The sequence below is a fragment of the Hyperoodon ampullatus genome (assembly GCF_949752795.1).
Source record: "Hyperoodon ampullatus genome assembly, chromosome: 8".
Lineage (NCBI taxonomy): Eukaryota > Metazoa > Chordata > Mammalia > Artiodactyla > Ziphiidae > Hyperoodon > Hyperoodon ampullatus.
The window spans coordinates 7,266,497-7,286,167 of NC_136921.1; the positions used below are offsets into that span (position 1 = coordinate 7,266,497).

At 47.5% G+C, this 19,671-nt stretch overlaps 1 protein-coding gene across 1 annotated transcript in view; it reads right to left on the reverse strand.

The window, feature by feature from the left end:
- Nucleotides 1-19,671, reverse strand: part of INPP5D (inositol polyphosphate-5-phosphatase D) — a gene marked incomplete at both ends in the record, with an annotated part of 131,651 nt that overhangs the window by 47,711 nt on the left and 64,269 nt on the right. The window contains 4 exons of the mRNA XM_079710654.1: nt 3,794-3,881; nt 11,966-12,106; nt 15,477-15,648; nt 17,980-18,130. Of these exons, the coding sequence (XP_079566780.1) occupies nt 3,794-3,881; nt 11,966-12,106; nt 15,477-15,648; nt 17,980-18,130 (552 nt within the window). The remainder of the gene's footprint in view (nt 1-3,793; nt 3,882-11,965; nt 12,107-15,476; nt 15,649-17,979; nt 18,131-19,671) is intronic.

Here is a 19,671-nt window from a genome sequence, read left to right on the forward strand (position 1 = left end):
GTGCATGGCCAGTGAAGATGCTCGGTAAAGTTGTTCAATGCATGCCTGAGGCCCAGAGAGCTGAAATTACCTGTCAGAAGTCACACAGCTAGTAACGGCACAGCAGGCCAGGAAACCATGTCTGCTTGGCACCAAGTCCACGGTCTCAAGCATTTATTCACAGAACAAATACTTACAAAGCACTTATTCTGTGCCAGACACGTTCCCAAGGTGCTGGAGATGTAGAGTTAAAAGGGCACCATCCCCGCCCTCCACTAGGACAAGAACACCAGACTTGATGATCTTGAACACTAAGCAGAGTGGAATGAGGGTTATCACCGAGGAGATGTCCCTTTACCCCACCCCTTCCTGAATAAGTCAGCCAGGTTACACAGGCTTTTTTTTTTTTTTAATAAGTTTTATTATTATTATTTAAAGATTTTTATTTATTTATTTAGGCTGCACCGGGGTCTTAGTTGCCACACGCAGGATCTTCGTTGCCGCCTGTGCACTCTTAGTTGCGGCACGCGGCGTCTAGTTCCCTGACCAGGGATGGAACTCAGGCCCCCTGCATTGGGAGCGTGGAGTCTTACCCACTGGACCCCCAGGGACGTCCCTACAGAGGATTTTGACCTCAGTTTCCCAGCAGCCACTTTAGCTCTCTCCTCCTGCTGTCACCAACCACCATCACTTCTGACCATCAGCAGTACCGCCGCTACGGCCACCTCCAGCACAGCCATCACCGCCATCATCATGGCAGTTACTCTGTCACAACTTTCTCTAATTCTTTTTGGTTTGGCCCCTGCTCCTTGATAAAGCTCTCAATCAGTCTTCAGTTACTATTGGTCAGCAGGAGGGCTCAAAAGAGTGGAACTGAGATGCAGGTAAGCATGGAGCAGGACAGCAGGTGGGAGAGTACTGGATCCCTTGTTTTAGGGGTGTTTTTCTCATAAAGAGTTGAAAAGATGGCAGATTCAAACCCCCCCATCCTCCTTCAGACACTGGAGCTCGCCTGCTTGCTACCCAGGCCATCACCTGGTGGTAGGATGGTGTCTTCCCCACTCTCTCTTCGAATCTATGTCTTTTGGGGCCGGTTTGGCAAAGACGTACAAAGTATAAATGAAGCTACCAACCAAGTGGGAGTTAGTTCTTGGAACAAAAGGTATTAGAAGAACGCCGGAGCTTAGCCTCTACTGCCTTGTTAGGCAGAATACATATGACCATGTGATGGGTTTGTATGCTATGCCCAGAGTGTTTAAGATGTATTGACTCTTCTAGTCCTTGGTTTGCAGATGGGGAAACTGAGTCAGAGTGGTGAGTCACTTGTTCAAGGTCACAAAGCTGGTGTTGACCTGAGATTTGAATGTAGATCTCGCCCAGTGGGTCTCAGCTGGTACAGATTTTGCCCTCTGGGGTCATTTGACAATGTCTGGAACATTTTGGGTTGTGAAAATTGGGGGATTCTAATGGCATCTAGTGGGTAGAGGCCAGGATGTGTTAACATCCTACAATGCACAGAACAGTCCCCCACAGCAAAACATGACCCGGCCTCAAACGTCACTAGCGTTGAGGTTGAGGGCAAAATTCACAACTCAGCCTCAATGTGGGCGAATTGGTCTGAGTGTCACCTATGGGTTTGTAGAAGCTGACCTGGTTATTGCACATAGCTTTTCAGTTGAACTTCGGAGGATGTGGGCTCCAAGGTTAACGACTCTCTGTTCTTACATAGGGCAGACCCAGGGCTCTCCCCAAACTTCGGACCAGCAGTCATTTTGATAATGTTGCATTTTGCACTTCCCAGCAGTTCTCAAATAAATGTCACGCAGGGGTCCCCATCTTATCTTGCCTACCTAACAGAAAGGGCCTAGTGCTGGTAAGAGGCTACCATGGCCAGATGTCTCATCCAAGCAATTTCATTTACTCCCACATATACCCCTGCAGTGGCAGATATGACTATGCCCATTTCTCAGATAAGGCAACTAAGGACGGGGCAGGCGGGAGGGAGGTGAGTCAGATATTGAACTTGGATGTTTTTGATCCAGAGGCCAGTGTTCTTTCCTCTACCTCAGGCAGCCTCGGAACTCCCTCTTTCATTTGTGAATTTCTGGAGGCATCAAGACATTGTCTGCTTTTCTTGACAAGTCAGGGTCTCAGCCAGGAGGGTGGCAGCCAGAACCCTTTCTCTAAATCCTGATGCCACCTCCCAGCCTCCTGCCACCGAATGCAAACACTTTGGCCTCTGCACGCAGGGCACCGTGCTGGGGCGTGGCTGTTATCAGCTTCTCTCTCTGGAACCTTCTCTCTCTTCTAATCCTACTTCAAAGATTTGGGTGTGTGGTCTTGTATTCAAAAGATTTAAATTTTAGTGTCTGGTAGGGTCTCTGTTTTGTCTAGATTTGCTTTTACTTTCCCGGAAATTAACCCACCATTCACTTCAAGGAAAGCAAAATTACGTGTTTTTTTGGTTTGTTTGTTTTTTATCCTGATGAATTTTAAGTTGTACAAATAGAACACAGATTTTCTCAGTAAAAAAAAAAAAAACTCCAAAAAACCATTTGGGCAAACCTGAAGTCTCCCCTGACCCAGGGCCCTCTGGCCCAATTCCATCCCCTCCTCATGAACAGAGTAGCCCTTTGGGTATAAACCCTTCTGGTACGATTTCCACGTGTAGACTTACATCCTAGTTTATATATTGTTCTGCCGTTTGCTTTTTTCACCCAACAGTATGCCTTGGAGTTAGTGCATCCACCTTAGAACAGAATTCTGCATCATACTTTAACCCTTTCTCTCTCTGTTTGTGTTTGCAGCGTTTCTGTTTTTAGAGACAAAGCTGTGATAAACATTTCTGTCAACATCTCTATGCAAACATGTAGACCCTAAGGCAGCTGCCTGCAGGTAGAATGGCTTGCTTGAAGGACTCTGGGCATTAAACATTTTCATGCAGACGGCTAAATTGCCTTTCAGGAAACCCATTTCCACTCTCAACTGTGAGTCCCTGACCCTCCTGTTAGAGCCAAGTCCTGGCTTCACCAATCAAATTTTCCTGTCTGAGAGGCAAGAAGAGGTCTTCCTGCTTTGCAGGTCATTTTCCAGTTACTAATGAGGTGTTACTAACATCTTTTCCAGGGTATCCCAGCTATGCCCAGTCCCTCTTCTGTAAAACAGGCTTTTAAAATCCTCTTCTCACTTAAAAACTTTGGTTGCTTTTACTTAATCATGCGTGGAAGGGTTTGCTTTTTAAACACTTTTAAACCTTCGTCCCTTGCAAGTGCTTTCTCTGGAAGTCCTATCTGTGCTTGTTTTTAGCTTTGCCGAGGACACCTTCTGTGACACAGACAACTTGGCCTTGGCATCCTGCCAGGCTGTGGGGGCGTGTGTGTGTGTGTGTGTGTGTGTGTGTGTGTGTGTGTGTGTGTGTGTCTGGCGGGGGCCTGCCTTCACCTGCTCTTCCTGGGCCATGAGGCAGGATCAAGCATTTAGGCACCTCATGTTTTTTTCAGTTTCTGATGAGAAATGGTGGGAAAAGGTCCTGCCTTGCCTCCTTATTCAGCACTAAGAAGGAGTTTTGCTGGCGGTTGCATAATTTGAAATCTTTATTCCTCAAATCAAAATCCAGTGGGGGCTGGGGGATAAACCTCACTGGGGGTCAGGGTGCTGAGGCTCCCCGGCCCCCTCATACTCTGGGGGTCCAACAAAGGCGGTGCTTCCTTCTGAGCCCTCGGGACATTGGTTACCTCTTCTCCCCATGCCCCATCCGACGCCCCCACCCCTCCTCCACCGGTTCCATCAGTCTCATCTGTCCCAAAGTCTTTACCTGAGGCCGCGGACGCAGGTTAGGGGAGAGCTGCTGGTCAAACAGCCTCTGCAGAGATTCCAGGGTAGGGAGGGTCCGGGTGACTTCCCTGGGGGCAGGGGACAGGGTGAAGGTCAAGGATTAGTGAGGACCTAGTGAGGCATCACGCACACAGGCTCCAGCTGGAGACGAGGCGTGGTCACACCCACTCTGGCAAAGGCAGGGATCCTCCCCAGAAGGACAAGCCCGGGCAAAGGTCCACGCCTGCCGGTACTGGTCCATCTCCTGAGAACCCCCCACCCCTTCTGTCCTGACCAGGACCAAACTGGAGCCGTGATGCGTAAACCTGATTCACCTTTGTTTAGCCACACTCAACTACATAGCCTGTAGAAAATTTGAATCTAGAATCACAAAACTACTTAGAAATAATTTAGTAATCCATGGTTCCCAAACTTTAGTGTTTATAAGAATCGCACCCTCACCCAGTGTTAAAAACGCAAATGTCTGGGCCCCAACCTGATTTGGTCTGGAATCTCCACTTTATTTTGGTGCCCCAGGGGCTTTGCGTAGGAGCAGTCTGTTTTCTGGTTCACATCTCCTCCGAGCAGCTAAGGTGGATGCCCAGAGAGATCTGTCATTGTCTAGGACGCTGACAATTCCAACACCAGGGCTTTATTGATCCGTTGTTCCCTTCTCATCTTTTTCTATTTTCCCATTGTTTGGGGCATGGTGGGCAGACAATTTTGAGTTCTATTTTTCATCTATTATTTCATCAAAAACTTCATGTTTTTACACAGTCAACATTCCTAGTGGTTTCAAAACATTCTATCAATTAAATGTACCAAAATCAATTGCTAGGTATTTGGGTTATTTTGAGATCTTGGTGATTATAAATAAAGGCTGCTGTGAACAGCTTTGTTCATAAAGCTCTTCTTTACTTATTTTCAGTTACAGTTTTCAGATAACCAGAGATTATGGCTCTTGATCAATATCGTTAAGCCTTTGAGTGACGGTGGCCTTGGGCACTGTTCCAGCCTGCTCATCCTTTGTGCTATCTGAATTCTGTTATTCTCTTCTCTCTCTCTTTTAGTGGGCATAACAGTGCATTTTAATACTGATGAATTGATTTGCATATCTTTAATTTCTAATATCTACGTATTTTTCTATCTGGTTGGTTTCTATTGTATTTCTCTTCCTATAAACTGTTCATGCCCATTGTTGGTCTACTTTTGGGAATTTTGCTGGTATTTTTATACATTGGTATAAACTCTTTACTTATTGCTTTGCTTTTTATTTAATCTAGGTGTTGTAAGTTTTTTTTTTTTCCCCATTCTGTTGTTTTCACCCTAGGTAGTCTGGATTTCATTATAAAGTGCTTTATAGTTTTTTATTTCTCTATTTTTCACCTTTTCCTTGGAAATTTTTTTGCTTACCTTAGTTAAAAATTTATCAGTATTTACTCGTGAGCAATTAGTAGCTCACTTTAAATTGGTTTCTCACTCTTTGGAAAGTTATGTTATAAACAGGGTTTTAGGGGGTTGTTGTTATATCTTTTTAGTTCCTTCATCTGGAATTAAAAAAAAATGTGCGGTGGAAATAAGTTCACCTTTTTCCATGTTGCTATTCATTTTCACTCAACTGCGCTTACTCTTTTTTCCACAGTTCTTTTGGGCTAGATCATTGCACAAGCTCATCTTAAATATGATAGGATTTATTTTCAGAATTCATATCATTCATTCAGCGAAAACTCTGGAGTGCCTCATATGTACTAGGCAATGTCATGTTCATAGATTGACACATCTCACCATTGCCAAGGATGGTGTTGTAGCCTACTGGCTTTGATCGGCCATCCTTGGGATGCCTCTGGGGGCCAAGGATGGGGTGGAGGGAGGTAACTGGCCTGGGGAGGGGGAGGGAAGTGCCAGGCAGACAGGGTTCTCAGTTTCCATCCCACCTCCGACAGAGCTACTCTGTTAACATAGTGGTATTCTGTCTAAACTCTCATTTCATAAAAGAATTCTAGGCCAAAAAAAAAAAAAGAAATTCGAAAGCACTAATTCAGAACATGCTTTAACATCAAACAGATCTCCCTCATTGTTCTCCTTTTTAAAACTGTTATTTTAAAAACACAAGGGCACATACACAAACTGAATCTTTAGGATTTTCTAAGAATAATGCTGTTATTCTCTGTATTTCTAACCTTGGTAAAATTTTGAGAAATCTGGCTCTCAGACTTGTCTGGAGGTGTTGGTTAGGGTCAGAATGACCAAAGACACATAGGGACTTACTTGAGTTGGAAGACTTAAGAACTGGTCTTATACAGAAAGGATTTGTCCAGGGAAGTTATCATCAGCAGGGTCCCTGGGAAGCTTGTCTCAGCTTCAGGTCACCAGCTCAAGGGAAGATGGGGAGCAAAGACAGGGAGAGCTGCAGTCCTCAGGCAGGTCAGACCCCAGAGACAGGCCAGAAGGGGCCTAGGCCCCCTGAGGGAGCCCTCCCAGAAGGAGAGGCTCCTCCCACCTTGGTCTCCGAGAGATGGTTAATTTCCCCAAGATTCCCATTCAGTTTCCAGCTAGCACATCCAGTATCTCCCAACCGGGAACTCCAGACTCAGAAGGAACATTCTGATACTTTGTTGTTTTCTTAATTTCTTCTTCTCTGATTTTTTGCTTCTTTTTCTTTTTTCTTTAGCAAAAATTTCTCATACAGTATTAAATAATCAGGTGATGATGGGCATCTCTTCCTCTTTTATTAAAATGTTTAATGGAATGGTTTTAATGTTTCCCTGTTAAGTGTAATTGGTTTTACATTGACACATATTGCATTATTAAGGAGGGATCCTTCTATTCCTTTTTTTTTTTTTTTTTTTTTTTTTTTTTGCGGTACGCGGGCCTCTCACTGTTGTGGCCTCTCCCATTGCGGAGCACAGGCTCCGGATGTGCAGGCTCAGCGGCCATGGCTCACGGGCCCAGCCGCTCTGTGGCATATGGGATCTTCCCGGACTGGGGCACGAACCCACGTCCCCTGCATCGGCAGGCAGACTCTCAACCACTGCGCCACCAAGGAAGCCCTTACACTGTACTCTTTATTGATTTGGAAATCTTTAATGCAAATTATTAAATCTCCTACGTTTCTAATTTTTTAAGTTTCCTTAATTGACTTTTTCTTAATTTATTTCTGTTTTTAACTATTTCCCCCTGCTCTTTTCCTTTCCAGTTGTTGTTATTGTTCATTCGCTTAACAGAGCTTTCTTAAAGACTCTGTTTTGTTCACTGCTGTATCTCTAGCCCCTGGAACAGTGCGTGGCTCGTAGTCGGCACACATTCAATCTTTGTTCATGAATATTGAATACATTACTGTTTCCAGTACTTTGCGTGACCGTGGAAATATCAAGGCAATCCGGGTATGACCCGTGATGCCTTCAGGAGACTGAGAGCCTGGATTAAGTTTGTATGCTTGACTTATTGTTCTACACCCCCCTTTCCATAACAGAGCATTTAAAGCTATGGCTTTTCCTCCAAGTAGTGCTTTGGCTGCATCATCTAGAGTTCTGATATACAGAGGCTTGATTACCACGGGTTTCCAAACCTATCCCACGTAGGCTGTCATTGTGTCAAGTGTCTTCTTTAATTCAGCTGTGATTGGAGATGATCAAGAAAGGCCAGATGGTTGGGTAGTTGTGGCTAGTTTGTTATTTATTTCTATTTTCATCATACTGTGTTCTGGGAACACAGAATGAACACTTCTGCTTTGGGTATATTCATATCCAGCTGCTCAGTAGGCTGCTGGGTTCTTATTTTTAGCATTACCAGCACTCTAAAATTTCTGGAAAAAAATTCTTGGAAAGTTTTTGAAGTGAAGCCTTGTGATTAGTACATTTTCACCAATTTTTTAAATCTGCAAAGATTCCTTTGGCTCTTGAATGATATCTAGGTTGAGTTAATCCCAAGGAGAAGTCAGTAGTCTTCTCCTTGGAGATATTGCTTCAGAATTTTTATTATATCATCAAGGAGTATGAATAATATTAAGTATTGTCATTTGTAAAACTAATGGTGCTGTTCCTAATTATTTACTTTCTGAACTCATCTTCCCTTGTGGTTTAGAAGAGGTTTTGGTGCTGCTATTTGGTAGTTCTGTAATTGGATCTTTATGAGGCTTCTCAATACCTGGATTTAGCTCCTTTATAAATCTGGAAACATTTTTTTCTTTTATATATTTAGTCATCAATTACACATCATTTTTTTCCTGCTTCTTGGAAAGCCCACCCTACCAGCTATAAGTTGAATCTCTATGCCCTCTTTCCAAAGACTATCGATTTGTAATCACACATTCTTGGCATATGCTTATTTAGTCCTCTCATGTTTTTTATATATACTTCCCTGACACTCTGCTCTGTTTTGTGATTTGATTTTCAAGTTTGATTGGAAAACTATGGGTTCATTTTACGGCCTCCAATGAAGCAGTTATAATGATGGTATTTTTGTTTTGGTTGGTTGGTTTCTTTATCAAAATCCTTACCCTGCTCTCACTTAATTGATACAATAACCTCTCCCACACTTTGACATTTTATTTTAAAATTCTACTTACAATTCTCCTCATTTCTCCACTTCATGGGTTATCAAGTATTTCCAGACTCTGGAGACTTAATTCTTTATTCTCTTTCTCTGGAAAAGTTTCTGTCTGGTTCTAGATAATCTAACTTAGGCTTACAAATCTTCCTCGAGCCTTTGTGCTGCGGAAGTTCCTTCTTTCAGACACAGGTACTGACATTGTAATGACATTTTTGTGGAGGAGGCTCTTGCACTGTTTCTCATTCCTCAGTTCTCTGTGACTTCCCCATCCTCACCCTGGCGTTTGTGTTGGGCCAAGTGGTCTGAGTGGACAACACTGGCCACCACTGGCGCCATCCTCAGCACACCGTTCCAGCTCCTTCTCCTCTACCCCACCTCGCAACGTCTACCCTGGACCCCCTTCCCCCTGCATCTGCACTCCCCCCCGCGGTGACCTTACCCCACTCATCTCCCAGCTTCCAGTGCCAACGCATGCTGATGACTCCCAGACATATACCCTTACCCCTGAGGTTTCCTGGGCTCTAACTTCTAGAACTAAATCCTTGGTTGGTGGCTCAGCTCACAGGATGTCTAATAGTGCCTCAAGCCAATGGTAGCTCAGAGAAAGATGCCCCTCCTCTTTGACTTTCCCCATCTAAGTAACTGGCATCATCCACCACTCAGCTGCTCGCACCAAAAACCTAAGGGTCACCCTCGATTCGTCTTCCCCCCACCCTACATCCATCTGCCAGCTCCACCATCCACGCACGCCCCGGGTCACACCAGCTCTCAGCACCCACGTGCTCCCAAGCCTTGGGTCACCTAGCTAATATCTATCAGCTGTTCCTGTGTGCCAGGCACTGTCGAAACCCAGGACTCAGCAGGATGCAAAACAGACACAAATCCCTGCCTCCTCTTGCTCCCCTTCTCGTGGGCCACCATCAGGTCACAAATATAGTAGCTCCCAACTGCCTGCTGCTTTGGGTCTGCCTCCTAAGATCCAGTCTCCACTGCCCTGACTCAGATTATGGCACAATCCTGAAAATCTCTACCAGGCCTTGGGAGTCCTGTGTGATGTGGCTCCTGCTAGCATTGCCAGATAGAACACAGGACACCCAGCTAAATTAGAGTTTCAGATAAACAATGGATAATCTACTAGTGCAAGTATATCCCAATATTGCACGGTATATACTTATGCTAAAAAAGTATTTGCTGTTCATCTAAAGTTCAGACTTAACTGGCCATCCTGTTTTTTTATTTGCTAAATATGACCACCCTACACCTGACTCTTCCCAACCTCCACTCCTAACACTTTCCTTTGCTCTTTATGCTCCAGCCTCACAGACTTTTTGTTGCTCGAGGCTGGCCTCATTCCCGCCTCAGGACCTTTGTACTTGACATCCCACTGTCAAATAGCTGGATGGCTAGCTCCCTCTTGTCACTGAGGTCCCAACTCTGCGACTGCCTCAGAGAGGTCTCCTTTACCCCCAAAGGACACTAGCACCCTCCCACCCAACTCTAGCACTTTTCCCTATTTCATTTTGTCATGATATTTACTAAAATTATCTTGTTTATTTACAGACTTAATCTACCACTATACTTGCTTACTAAGGCATCAGCTCCAACAAGGTCTAAAGAGCAGGAACTTTGTGCACTGTGTTTATTGCTGCAGCCCAGCTCCCAGAATAGAGCTCAGCGCAGGCTCTCCATACATATTTGTTAAGTGAGTGAATGAACGGATTGAAGAGCTGTTCCAATCAAAGCAGTTTGAAAACTACTAGTTTATAGTTAGTTTCATGGAACAACATCTGCAGGGGTTGCAGGGGGATGGGAAACATACTTTTTTCCTAAGATTTTCTAAAAGTCCATCCCTAATCGCGTCTTCAAGCCTGACTATCACTTTGCCTATGAAGTGAAGACAAACAAATGTTGGGGGGAATTTAGAACATCACGCAGTCTCTCTACTTCTAACTCGAAGTTAACTGTTCAGTAAATAACTGTGGAAAACTAGAGAACTAGCTATGTTGAGGAAGCTGCTGTCACCATAAGGATGAGGTGACCCAGATTCTAGGAAAGTCCAGGTAGCAAAGCAGTGTTGGGGAAATGTGCTGAGTGTACTGGGTGAAACTTGTGGAGAGACTGAAAGGTATATCTCCGCTGGACAAGGAAGCAGCAAAGAACAGGATTTCCACTGGAGCAGAAATAAAAGCTTGCTACCAGTCATGATGAAATTGTCTTTCTTTTTTTTTTTTTTTTTTTTTTTTTTGTGGTACGCGGGCCTCTCACTGTTGTGGCCTCTCCCGTTGCGGAGCACAGGCTCCGGATGCGCAGGCTCAGCAGCCATGGCTCACGGGCCCAGCCGCTCCGCGGCATATGGGATCCTCCCAGACCGGGGCACGAACCCGTATCCCCTGCATCGGCAGGCGGACTCTCAACCACTGCGCCACCAGGGAGGCCCTGAAATTGTCTTTCTTGAAAAGAAAGTGCCGTGTGTGTGTGTTTTTCCTAGTGATAAATGATTTATAACAACAGCATCACATGGAGAAATAGCTCTCTGTGGAAATCTATAAAAATGATGGCTCTGGGTCCAATTGGCTGAAACTGCATTAGTTGAAAGCCAATTCATTGAAAGTAAACCTGACTGGCCAATTTGATGAGTGCTCAATTTGTCAAAGAAATTATTTGTTAAATTTACCAAATGTACTGATTGTGCTTTATAAGAGCCTTTAGAAGGAAAGTTCAACTTGATTGCTGATGATGAAAGATTCTTGTTTGCATAGAAACTAAGCTAAGATAGATATGGCACCAGAGGAACTGACAAAAGAATTTTGAAACTGCTGTATATGTAATAAAACACAAAACAGTATAGGCTGATAAAACCTCACCCACATGAAATGCTATTTTTCCAACGAAAATGTTGACCTTTCATTTGCCATGGAATTGTTTTGGGTCCCTGTGACTTCTTTCAGATGCTTTTAAATGTAATTTTCTATTTTTTCAAGCACTTAAAAAATTCTTTTGTCAATTCTTCAGATAGTGTATCAGCTTTAAGTTGGCACTTTTAACAATTAAAATGTAATTAAACTTAATTTTAATGGTAATGAAATTAAAGCACATAATGAAATTAAAACACTAAAAGAAACTGGAATTTTTACTAATTGGTCCTTCAGTGAATTCAATAGCAGAACACTGAAGTTTTGGTGAATTGGCTCACTTTGAAAACCTGCCGTCACTGGCAATCTTGAGCCATCACCACCCACGTAGAAAATAGGCTGATTTTAATTTATCTCCTCTTGGTGCCCTTATGTGCTTATCAAATGTGCTGGCTGCAGCAAGAAAGACGAATAGCAGCAAAAGCCTTAGCCTCTGGATCCTTAGCAAGTGTGGAAGGGCTGGCAGTGTACTCCCGCCCACCTCTTCCCATAGCAACTGGCCTCGAATTAACTTTCATTAAAAAAAAAAAGCCAACCACCACCAAGTTCAAATGCCATGAAAACAAAACCTCCAACAACCAGATTTCTAAGCCCCACCAACAGCCCAATTATCCGGAGCTGGACACCGGGGCTAAGTGCAGGGGTCACCCTAATGAGCTGGTTCTCTCACCCACTGTCCCCTTTCCTCCCGTCCTCACGGCAGCCATTACCCATAGAGCTCCTTGCAGAGGAGCACGGTCAGTTTCTTCAGATGAGGCAGACTGCAGGAGCCCGACTTCACAAAATCAGAGTCCAGGGTGAGCTGAGTGCTTAAATAATCTTGGATAGCTTTCAGATGCTCTTCTGGAAGCCTGAAAAAAAAAAAGGAGAGATATAACAACATGCTTCTTCGGTTCCTAAACCACAGACACCAACAGTAACAGGTAGAAGAAGAAATCTGAATTCTCAGAGTCTCCAGCCGAGACACCGGCCCCAGGAGAACATTCGCACACCTGGACAGGCTCCCTGGGTCTTACTGAAGGGGTGGAGATCAGGTCAGACAAGAGTAAAGGGCCCCAAGGGAGGCTGCCTCTAAACCCACCCCTAAAGGCTTTTCCGGTAGGTGGAAGGAAGTGATACCGGCTGGGGATGGGAAATGTTTATCCTTTGAAAAGGAGACAGCACATCTTTGAAAATGTACAGAGGACTTGTTTTCCTGCTTCATCAATTCCTAAAGATCAGATCTGAGGGCTGAGGGATGCTCTAGTCCAGAGATGGCAAATGGCTACAGCTCACAGGCCAACTCCAAGTTCACAGTCCAGGGCCACCTGGAACTCTGTGTCAGGGAGGTTCCCAGTCATCCAAGGCTCCGAAGGGAAGTCTCTGTGCTGAGTGATGGGGCTGGGGGTATGGTATTGGCAGCCTAGGTGCCGGGCCTTTGCACCCCCAGCCCTTGCTCCTGGTCTGGTCCAGTCCCTTTCAACTACGGATGAAGCACATGGGCCCAAGGCAGGACCTGCCCTCGCCTCGCACAGGATGGCCCAGCAGAGGCAGAGCCCGGGCCGCATCGCGCCAGGGCTGCCCCTGAGGTCTGATCGCACCTCTACATTCTATCACCCAGCAGCATATTTTTCTGGATAACTTTTGAGCTTTTGTTCCTATAATAATGAACATTATAATTACAGCAAGTATGTCCTGAGCATAACATACCAGTCACTCTGCTTAGCACTTTATGCTCTTTTTTTCCCTCTAATCCACATATCAATGTTATGAGGCAGATATTACTATTTTTCCTATTTTACAAACAAGGAAACGGAGGCTCAAGGATGTTGATTTACGTCTGTGAAAAAATTCGTACAAGCCTTAAATAGCTTTGCTCCAGCCTTGCAATCAAGTTGAAACTAGAGGTCACAGGGGATTTTTTCCTGTAGGATCCTTGAAAGAATGAAAGGCTGTTGCTCTTGAACACAACAGCTGTTCAATGAAAGACTGAAAACACATAGATTAGCCATTTTGACTTATTTAGCCTGAGAAGTCAGCAACTATTTACATACCAGTTGTCATAATATTTAAGTTTAATCTATACTTATTCTGAGTCTTGACACCATAAAAAAATCCAGTTTCTGCCTCAGTCTGTTTTGCTGAAAAGGACAAAATCTCTCCTACAGCATTAAGATAAGTACTTTAACAGTTCTCGTGCCTATTGACTTTAACTCTGAGACCATCAGTACTTGCTTTAGGAAGCAATATTTGTTCAAATGTTTGTTGTAGGAAAGTGTTGACATAGAGATGTTAAACTCTGTTTATCAGAGAAGGTTGATTTTACTCAGCAGTCTTTTATTAACTATGACCTAACTGATTAGATCTAATTAACTTGCACAAAAGACTGTGCAGGTTGTCTTATAATTAAGAATAATCTAAAGGCAGTCCTCTGTGTACAAAGCGATTTTACAAGCAACATAGATTAACTTGCAAACACAAGGCAGAAGCTTAGTTTTTCATGACCCAGAAGAGAAAGGAGGGCAGGCACCATGGTCCCTCGAATGTGCTCCACCCACACACCTCCATCTCCAAGCAGAAGCTTTAGGCAAGTTCCATTGCTGTTTGTTAGCTGAGAAGCTACACCAGAGAGAGGGCGGGCCTCCCGCGCTCACCAGCCCTCAGCTGCCCCCGCCCCCTCTCAGGAGGCTGCCTGGAGGCTTGGCTGAACACTTTTTCCTGCCCCACTGGGCCCTGAGTCCCTAGAGAAGACCTGTCCCTAGACAGGAGGGACTGACAAGGAGATGTAGCCAATAGACCACGTGGGAGAGTCAGGAGGTGAGGGGCCGCAGTGGCACCATTGAACAGCTTTGCCTATTTCCTCCAGGACGGCCCTGCATTTAACACCTAAACCTGGAGAGAAATAGAATCTCAAGGAAACTAAACAATGGGCTCTGCCTGAACTACTTTAATAAGCATTTGTTATATAGATACATATATCAGGATAATCATGATAACGGATCAACATATTCAAAGCACTGGCTATTTAGCTTCTTGATAAATAGCACAGGGAATTCCAGGAGTGTGCAGAGAATATAACCCGGCGGGCCCGGAGAAGAATTAGAGGAAATGTCAAGGTGGAAATATAGAAACGCCAGATATCTTAGCAACCGGTGGCTTGTGTGTACCTTCAGACCTTTCCTTTGTATTTGGCTAAATCAGATGGTAGGTGAGCAGCCCCGGCTGTCTCAAATTAATCTTTCAAGTTGGAGATGTTGCATTAGCCCTGCCAATAGGATATACTTTGGAGGGTCTTTTTCTCATGAAGAAACAAAAAAACGTTTTTTCATTTTTAACACATGGAGATGGCTGTGTACTAATTCATTCATTCAACATAGATCTAGGGAGTGCTGACTCCGTGCTAGGTGACATGCTGGGTGCTGGGGACACATTTCCCCTCACGGAGCGTCCTCCCTGTGGAAGCCATCCCGTGGCCTGTGTTAAAGTCAGGGCCTCTGATTTGCAAAATAACCAACGCCCCTCCCAGCCATACCTCCACCTCCCATCATCCAGCCTGGGCCTGCTGAGGGAGGCAAAGGGGCTGCAGGACCTCATCAACATGGACCAGTCTGGTACCACATATGGGGCCAGATCCTGAGAGCCCTGGATCAGGGCAGGTGAAACAAAGTGTTAAAAGGATTGCACCTCACTCCTTCCACCACAAAGAAAGGAGTGGCATGCAGTGTAGACCTCACAGTCCACACCACACATGGAACAATTGCTCTGACCCATTTCCCGGTGACAAGGAAGTTGGCCTCCTTTGCATGGGGCCCAGAGCAGGTCCAGGCTGCAGTGCAGGCAGCTCCTCCACTGGGACCACCTGAGCCAGTGGACCGTATGGTGGGAGGAGTCTTTGGGGTGGGAAAAGGTGCCATGTGAGTTCACGGCAAGCCCCAGCAAGGGAATCACAGCATGGGCCCCTGAAGTCTGGAGCAGGGCCATGCCATCTGCAGCAGAGAACTATCCATCATTCCAGAACCAGCTCCTGCCATGCCGCGGGGCCTGGTGGACATGGGGCACCTGAGCAGGGCCATCCAGTGCCCGTGTAGCCAGAGCTGCCCCGCGAGCTGGGCTCCCTCAGACCCACCGTCGGGAGGCTGGCGGGCTCCACAGCAACCTGTCCTAGTGTGGAAGCGGCATCTCCAGGAGAGAGCACAGGGTGAGCTACCTGGGTGTTATGGGGCCTGCCAGGTGGGGACTCACCCAGTGGTGTCCATGGTCTGCAGGCGCTGGAACAACGTCTCTGAGAGGCTTGGCCGGCTGACCTCCGTGGCTCGAGGATTATCGTTGGAAACAGGGACCTCCTTGGTCTCATATGGCCCGGCAGATAAATGGATGTTTCTGGGTGGCAGCTCGGGGGGAGACAGGACACCTTCTACCCAAGACAAGAGCAGGAGTGCCGTCTGGGCTGAGTGCTCCCTCCGTCAGGATCACCGCCTGCGGAGAGGGGCACGTGGCCCACCCTCTCCGCCCTCTGTGCGGTGATCCTGCCCACCGCCACGTGGGGTCCAGGCCACTGCGCCCAGCTACAGACCCGTCTGTGCCCGCACTGTCCCTTCCCGGCCCCGCTCCCTTGCCAGCTGACTCCTGGGCTAGACCAAGGCCAAGGGCAGGGACCTGGTTTTGGTGGTCTCTGCCCCGGGACCCAACACAGAGCTTGTCCCCTTGAGGAGCTCTGCAAACACCTGCTGGGGTTCGATGGCCACGCCGGGCAGGGCTGCTGGCCGCGGACGGCTGGAGACAGCAGCCCCAGAAGCTCAGCAGGATGGCCGGCTTCGGGGCAGAGCAGGGGCCCTGGACCAGCAGAGGCTGGGCTCCCGTCATGGGAGGAGCTGGGCCGGGGAGCAGGCAGGTCCTGCCACACCGCCCCTGTCTCTCCCACCCTGGCCCCCTTTTCTTTGCGCCTTCTCTCCAGCCTCTGTCCTTCTTCCTCTCTCCCTCCAGACCCCCAGAGACAATGAAAGGAAGTGAGGGGCTTCCTCCACCCAGGGAACTGAGATATGAAACAAATGACTTGGACTTGGCCTGGGAGATGGGACTCCTGCCCGTTCACCTTGAAAGCTTCCATCCTGCACGTACCACAAATGGGTGAGGGTCCTGAGCCCCTGGGGTCTGCGACCTCCTGTCTGAGCCTCTTTTCACACGGGATGGCTGCCCCACGGCTCTGGACACAGAGCTGCACGGGGACATTCTCTTTAAAGGATGAGCCGTTCCTTCACTTCCTCACCTGGCTTGGGGTCCTTTCAATGGTTATGATCCTGTTTTGAGCCCCATGAGGACTGGCGGCGCCTTGAGAAGACCTGAGCCAAATCCGACCCCTTGGACTGGGGGTGGGAGACACTTGGGTTCAAGCAGACAGTGGGTCTTTTTTGGGAAGGGAAGCCAGCCGTCCTGAGATTGTGTTTCTCTTTCCGGATCTGTTGGGGGGTCTTTTTCTAGTGTTGGGGTCTTTCTTTAGACGGCCGTGACCGGAGGGGCAGAAAAGCTGGCCTGGGGGGTGAGAGGGAAGTGCAGAGGGCATTTCTGCACGGTGGCTTCTCAGTGTTGAGGCCGAGCCTGGGCTCCCAGGGACAGCTGGGGGACGTGCGGCCCAGGCACAGCACTGGCGAGTGACCCTGGACTCACACGTGGACATGTCGCCTCTGGCTATTTCACAGCTGAGGGTGCCTCTTACTGGGCCAGGGAGGCGACAAGGGACACGGCTGCCTGGGTCCCCTTCACCTCTGCACACCTGCGCTCCTTTGGAAACACTCTGCCTGGCCCTCGTCTCCTCCAGGAACTGGTGAGACGGCTCTTCAGGGTTTACCCTTGGAGGAGGCTGCCGATGAGCTGTGCAATCGCTCACGGTGGGTCTCCAGGCAGGTGGGAGGAAGGGTGGCCCACGGAGGAGGTTGCAAGGACGCCCAGCACGGGGCGGGCAGCAGCCAGGGATGGGCGGAGTCAGGCCGGGGACCCCACACCTCTGGTCTAATCTGTCCTTCAGGGGAGATGCCGGGGCTCTCGGTTCCAAGCCCTGGGACTTAGGAGGAGCCCTGACCAGTTGAGAGGTTCAGTTATGTATGTCAGGGCTTTCTTTCAGGACGTGGACTTTTGAGGGGAAGAGAAGGGGGGCTCCCCGGCTGCACTTCCTCTCTCTGCCCGACGCTCGCTCTATTAGCCCGTCCCTCTCCTGTTGAAACAGCAGGACTGACTCTCACGTACCTTTTAGGGGCTGTACTTTATTTTCTTTTAATGATGCTATAAAGAAACATCCTTTCTCATCCTTCCAGCTTGATGCAACCATCTCCTTCCTCATTCTCTTCACAGCAAAATTCAGCGAATTATTTTGACAATGATTTTAGCTGCATCTATTGAGCGCTTACTATGTACTAGGCGCTGGGATCTACACTGACTCCTTTGATGACACCCTGACAGGCAGATCTTATTTTTAGTGTCGCTTTAAGAGAGGTCTGTGGTTTAGAGAGGTTAAGTAATTCACCTACGGTCACACAGCTGACAATACGGGGTGCAGGAAGTTTGAACCAGGTCTGTCTGAACCCAGAATCTGTGTTCCTAATTGGTCTTTAACCACCATGTCACCCCCTCTGATAACCGGACCCACCCAATCTACGAGCACTTGAAGTGAGAGAAGCACCCCAGAACTTCACTATGGGACTTAGATGGCAGGCAGGGTTCCGGAGGCACCTTCCCCTCCGTCCCTTCCTACCTGTCTCCTCCTCTGGCTCATCGCCTGCGTCCTCCTCCTCCAGTGGCACGGGATACTGCAGGTGGGTTACCAGGCCCATGTTCTCCTTCTTGTAAAACTCGATAAGCTGGTCCAGCTTGGTGAAGAACCTCATGGGGACGCCTTCGGATGCCTGAGGACAAATCGCAAGCAGAAGCACATTGAACTGGCTGGAACGTCACCCAACCACAAAGGCCACCTGCCGCAGAGACCAGCGAGGCCGAGGGAGTGACCACAATCCAGAAGAAGCCCTAGGCTCCTACGCAGGGCCTGCCTGTGACGCCCACACCCTCACAGCCCCTAAGAGCCACTCTGCAAAAGGCACAGATAGGACAGTTTTAAAGATCTTTTTCTTTCAGTTTTTAAAAAACTTTTATTTTTAAAAGTATTATGTTACCAAGTAATGCATTTTCATTATGGAAAAAAATTTAAATACAGAATTAAAAAAAGAAAAAAAGAAATCACCTGTAGTCCCACAACCCCAGGAGACCTATTTTTAATAGTTTAGAATATTTTTTCTAGACTTCTTGTGTGTATGTTTGTATGTGTTTGGTGGGGGGAGTTATTACCCCACCCCCAAGATCATTTATTTTTAAACTCGGGAAAAATCTATTATAGCAATTGTTTTGCTTTTATTTTTATATTTTTCATTTGATATAATTGTTTTGTCAAAACTCAGAAAATGGTTGAGGCAGCACAAAAATCTTCCCTGATTTGTATCTCTGTTGTTGATGACAGACAAGCCGGAGGGTAATTCGACTGGACTGTTCAAATGCCCTGGGGCCAGGTCTCCTTCTTATCGCCTGGTGGCTCCAGCAGGAAACTCAAGTTCGTCCCTCGGCAGCCAGCCCCGCCCACTGAGGCCCTGCCCCTGCTGAAGCCCTGCCCACATGAAGGCCCCACCTCTGTGATTCCCCCTGGTGGGCTATCAGGCAGCAGGGTAGGATGGGAGAACTGCAAGCAGGAGGCTTAGGGTCTCATCAGTGCTGTACCCTATTGCTCCTAACCCAACATGTCCCAACATCCTGTCCATGCTTCCTGTCCAGTCCCCTGCCCCGCCCCTCCTTGGTGTTCCATCTCAAGGTATGGCACCATTGTCACCCCACTGGCCCAGTCAGATACCCAGAGGACTTCTCCCTCCTCCGGCACAGATGGCAAAACTGGACAGTGTAAGGCCGGGTGTTCCTGATCCAGCCAAGAAGATGCTGAGCAAGGTCGCAGCCCCAGGTGGAGGAGAATGATGTAGCCGGGCTTTAGGGAAGAGCAGTGAGCTGGGGGCAGCTGGACAGAAGCAAGAGATCAGGCTGCTGGCGGGTACAGGGATGAGCCCCAAAGAGGCTCCCCCTCTGGGTGGGGCTTCCCAGGCCTTGGAGGAGCAGAACACCCCCCACGTCCTATCACTAAGTGCCTAGGAGTCACCCCCTTATCATAGTAGCTAACAGGTCAATGACATTCATGTGATTTAGAAATGATTTAGAAATGAGTTGGAGTTGGAGGTCAGGGGCCCAACTGCTCCTCCGGGGGCTGCCTGCTGCTGGGACCCATCGCCCATAGGAAAGGGGAATAGGGAAATAGGGTGCACGTCGGAAAGCCCACCCAGGTCTGTGGAGTCTGGGCTGAGCGAGGTTGGATCGTCTTGACTCGCCCACCTTCAAGTCAGGGGCCTATTGTTAC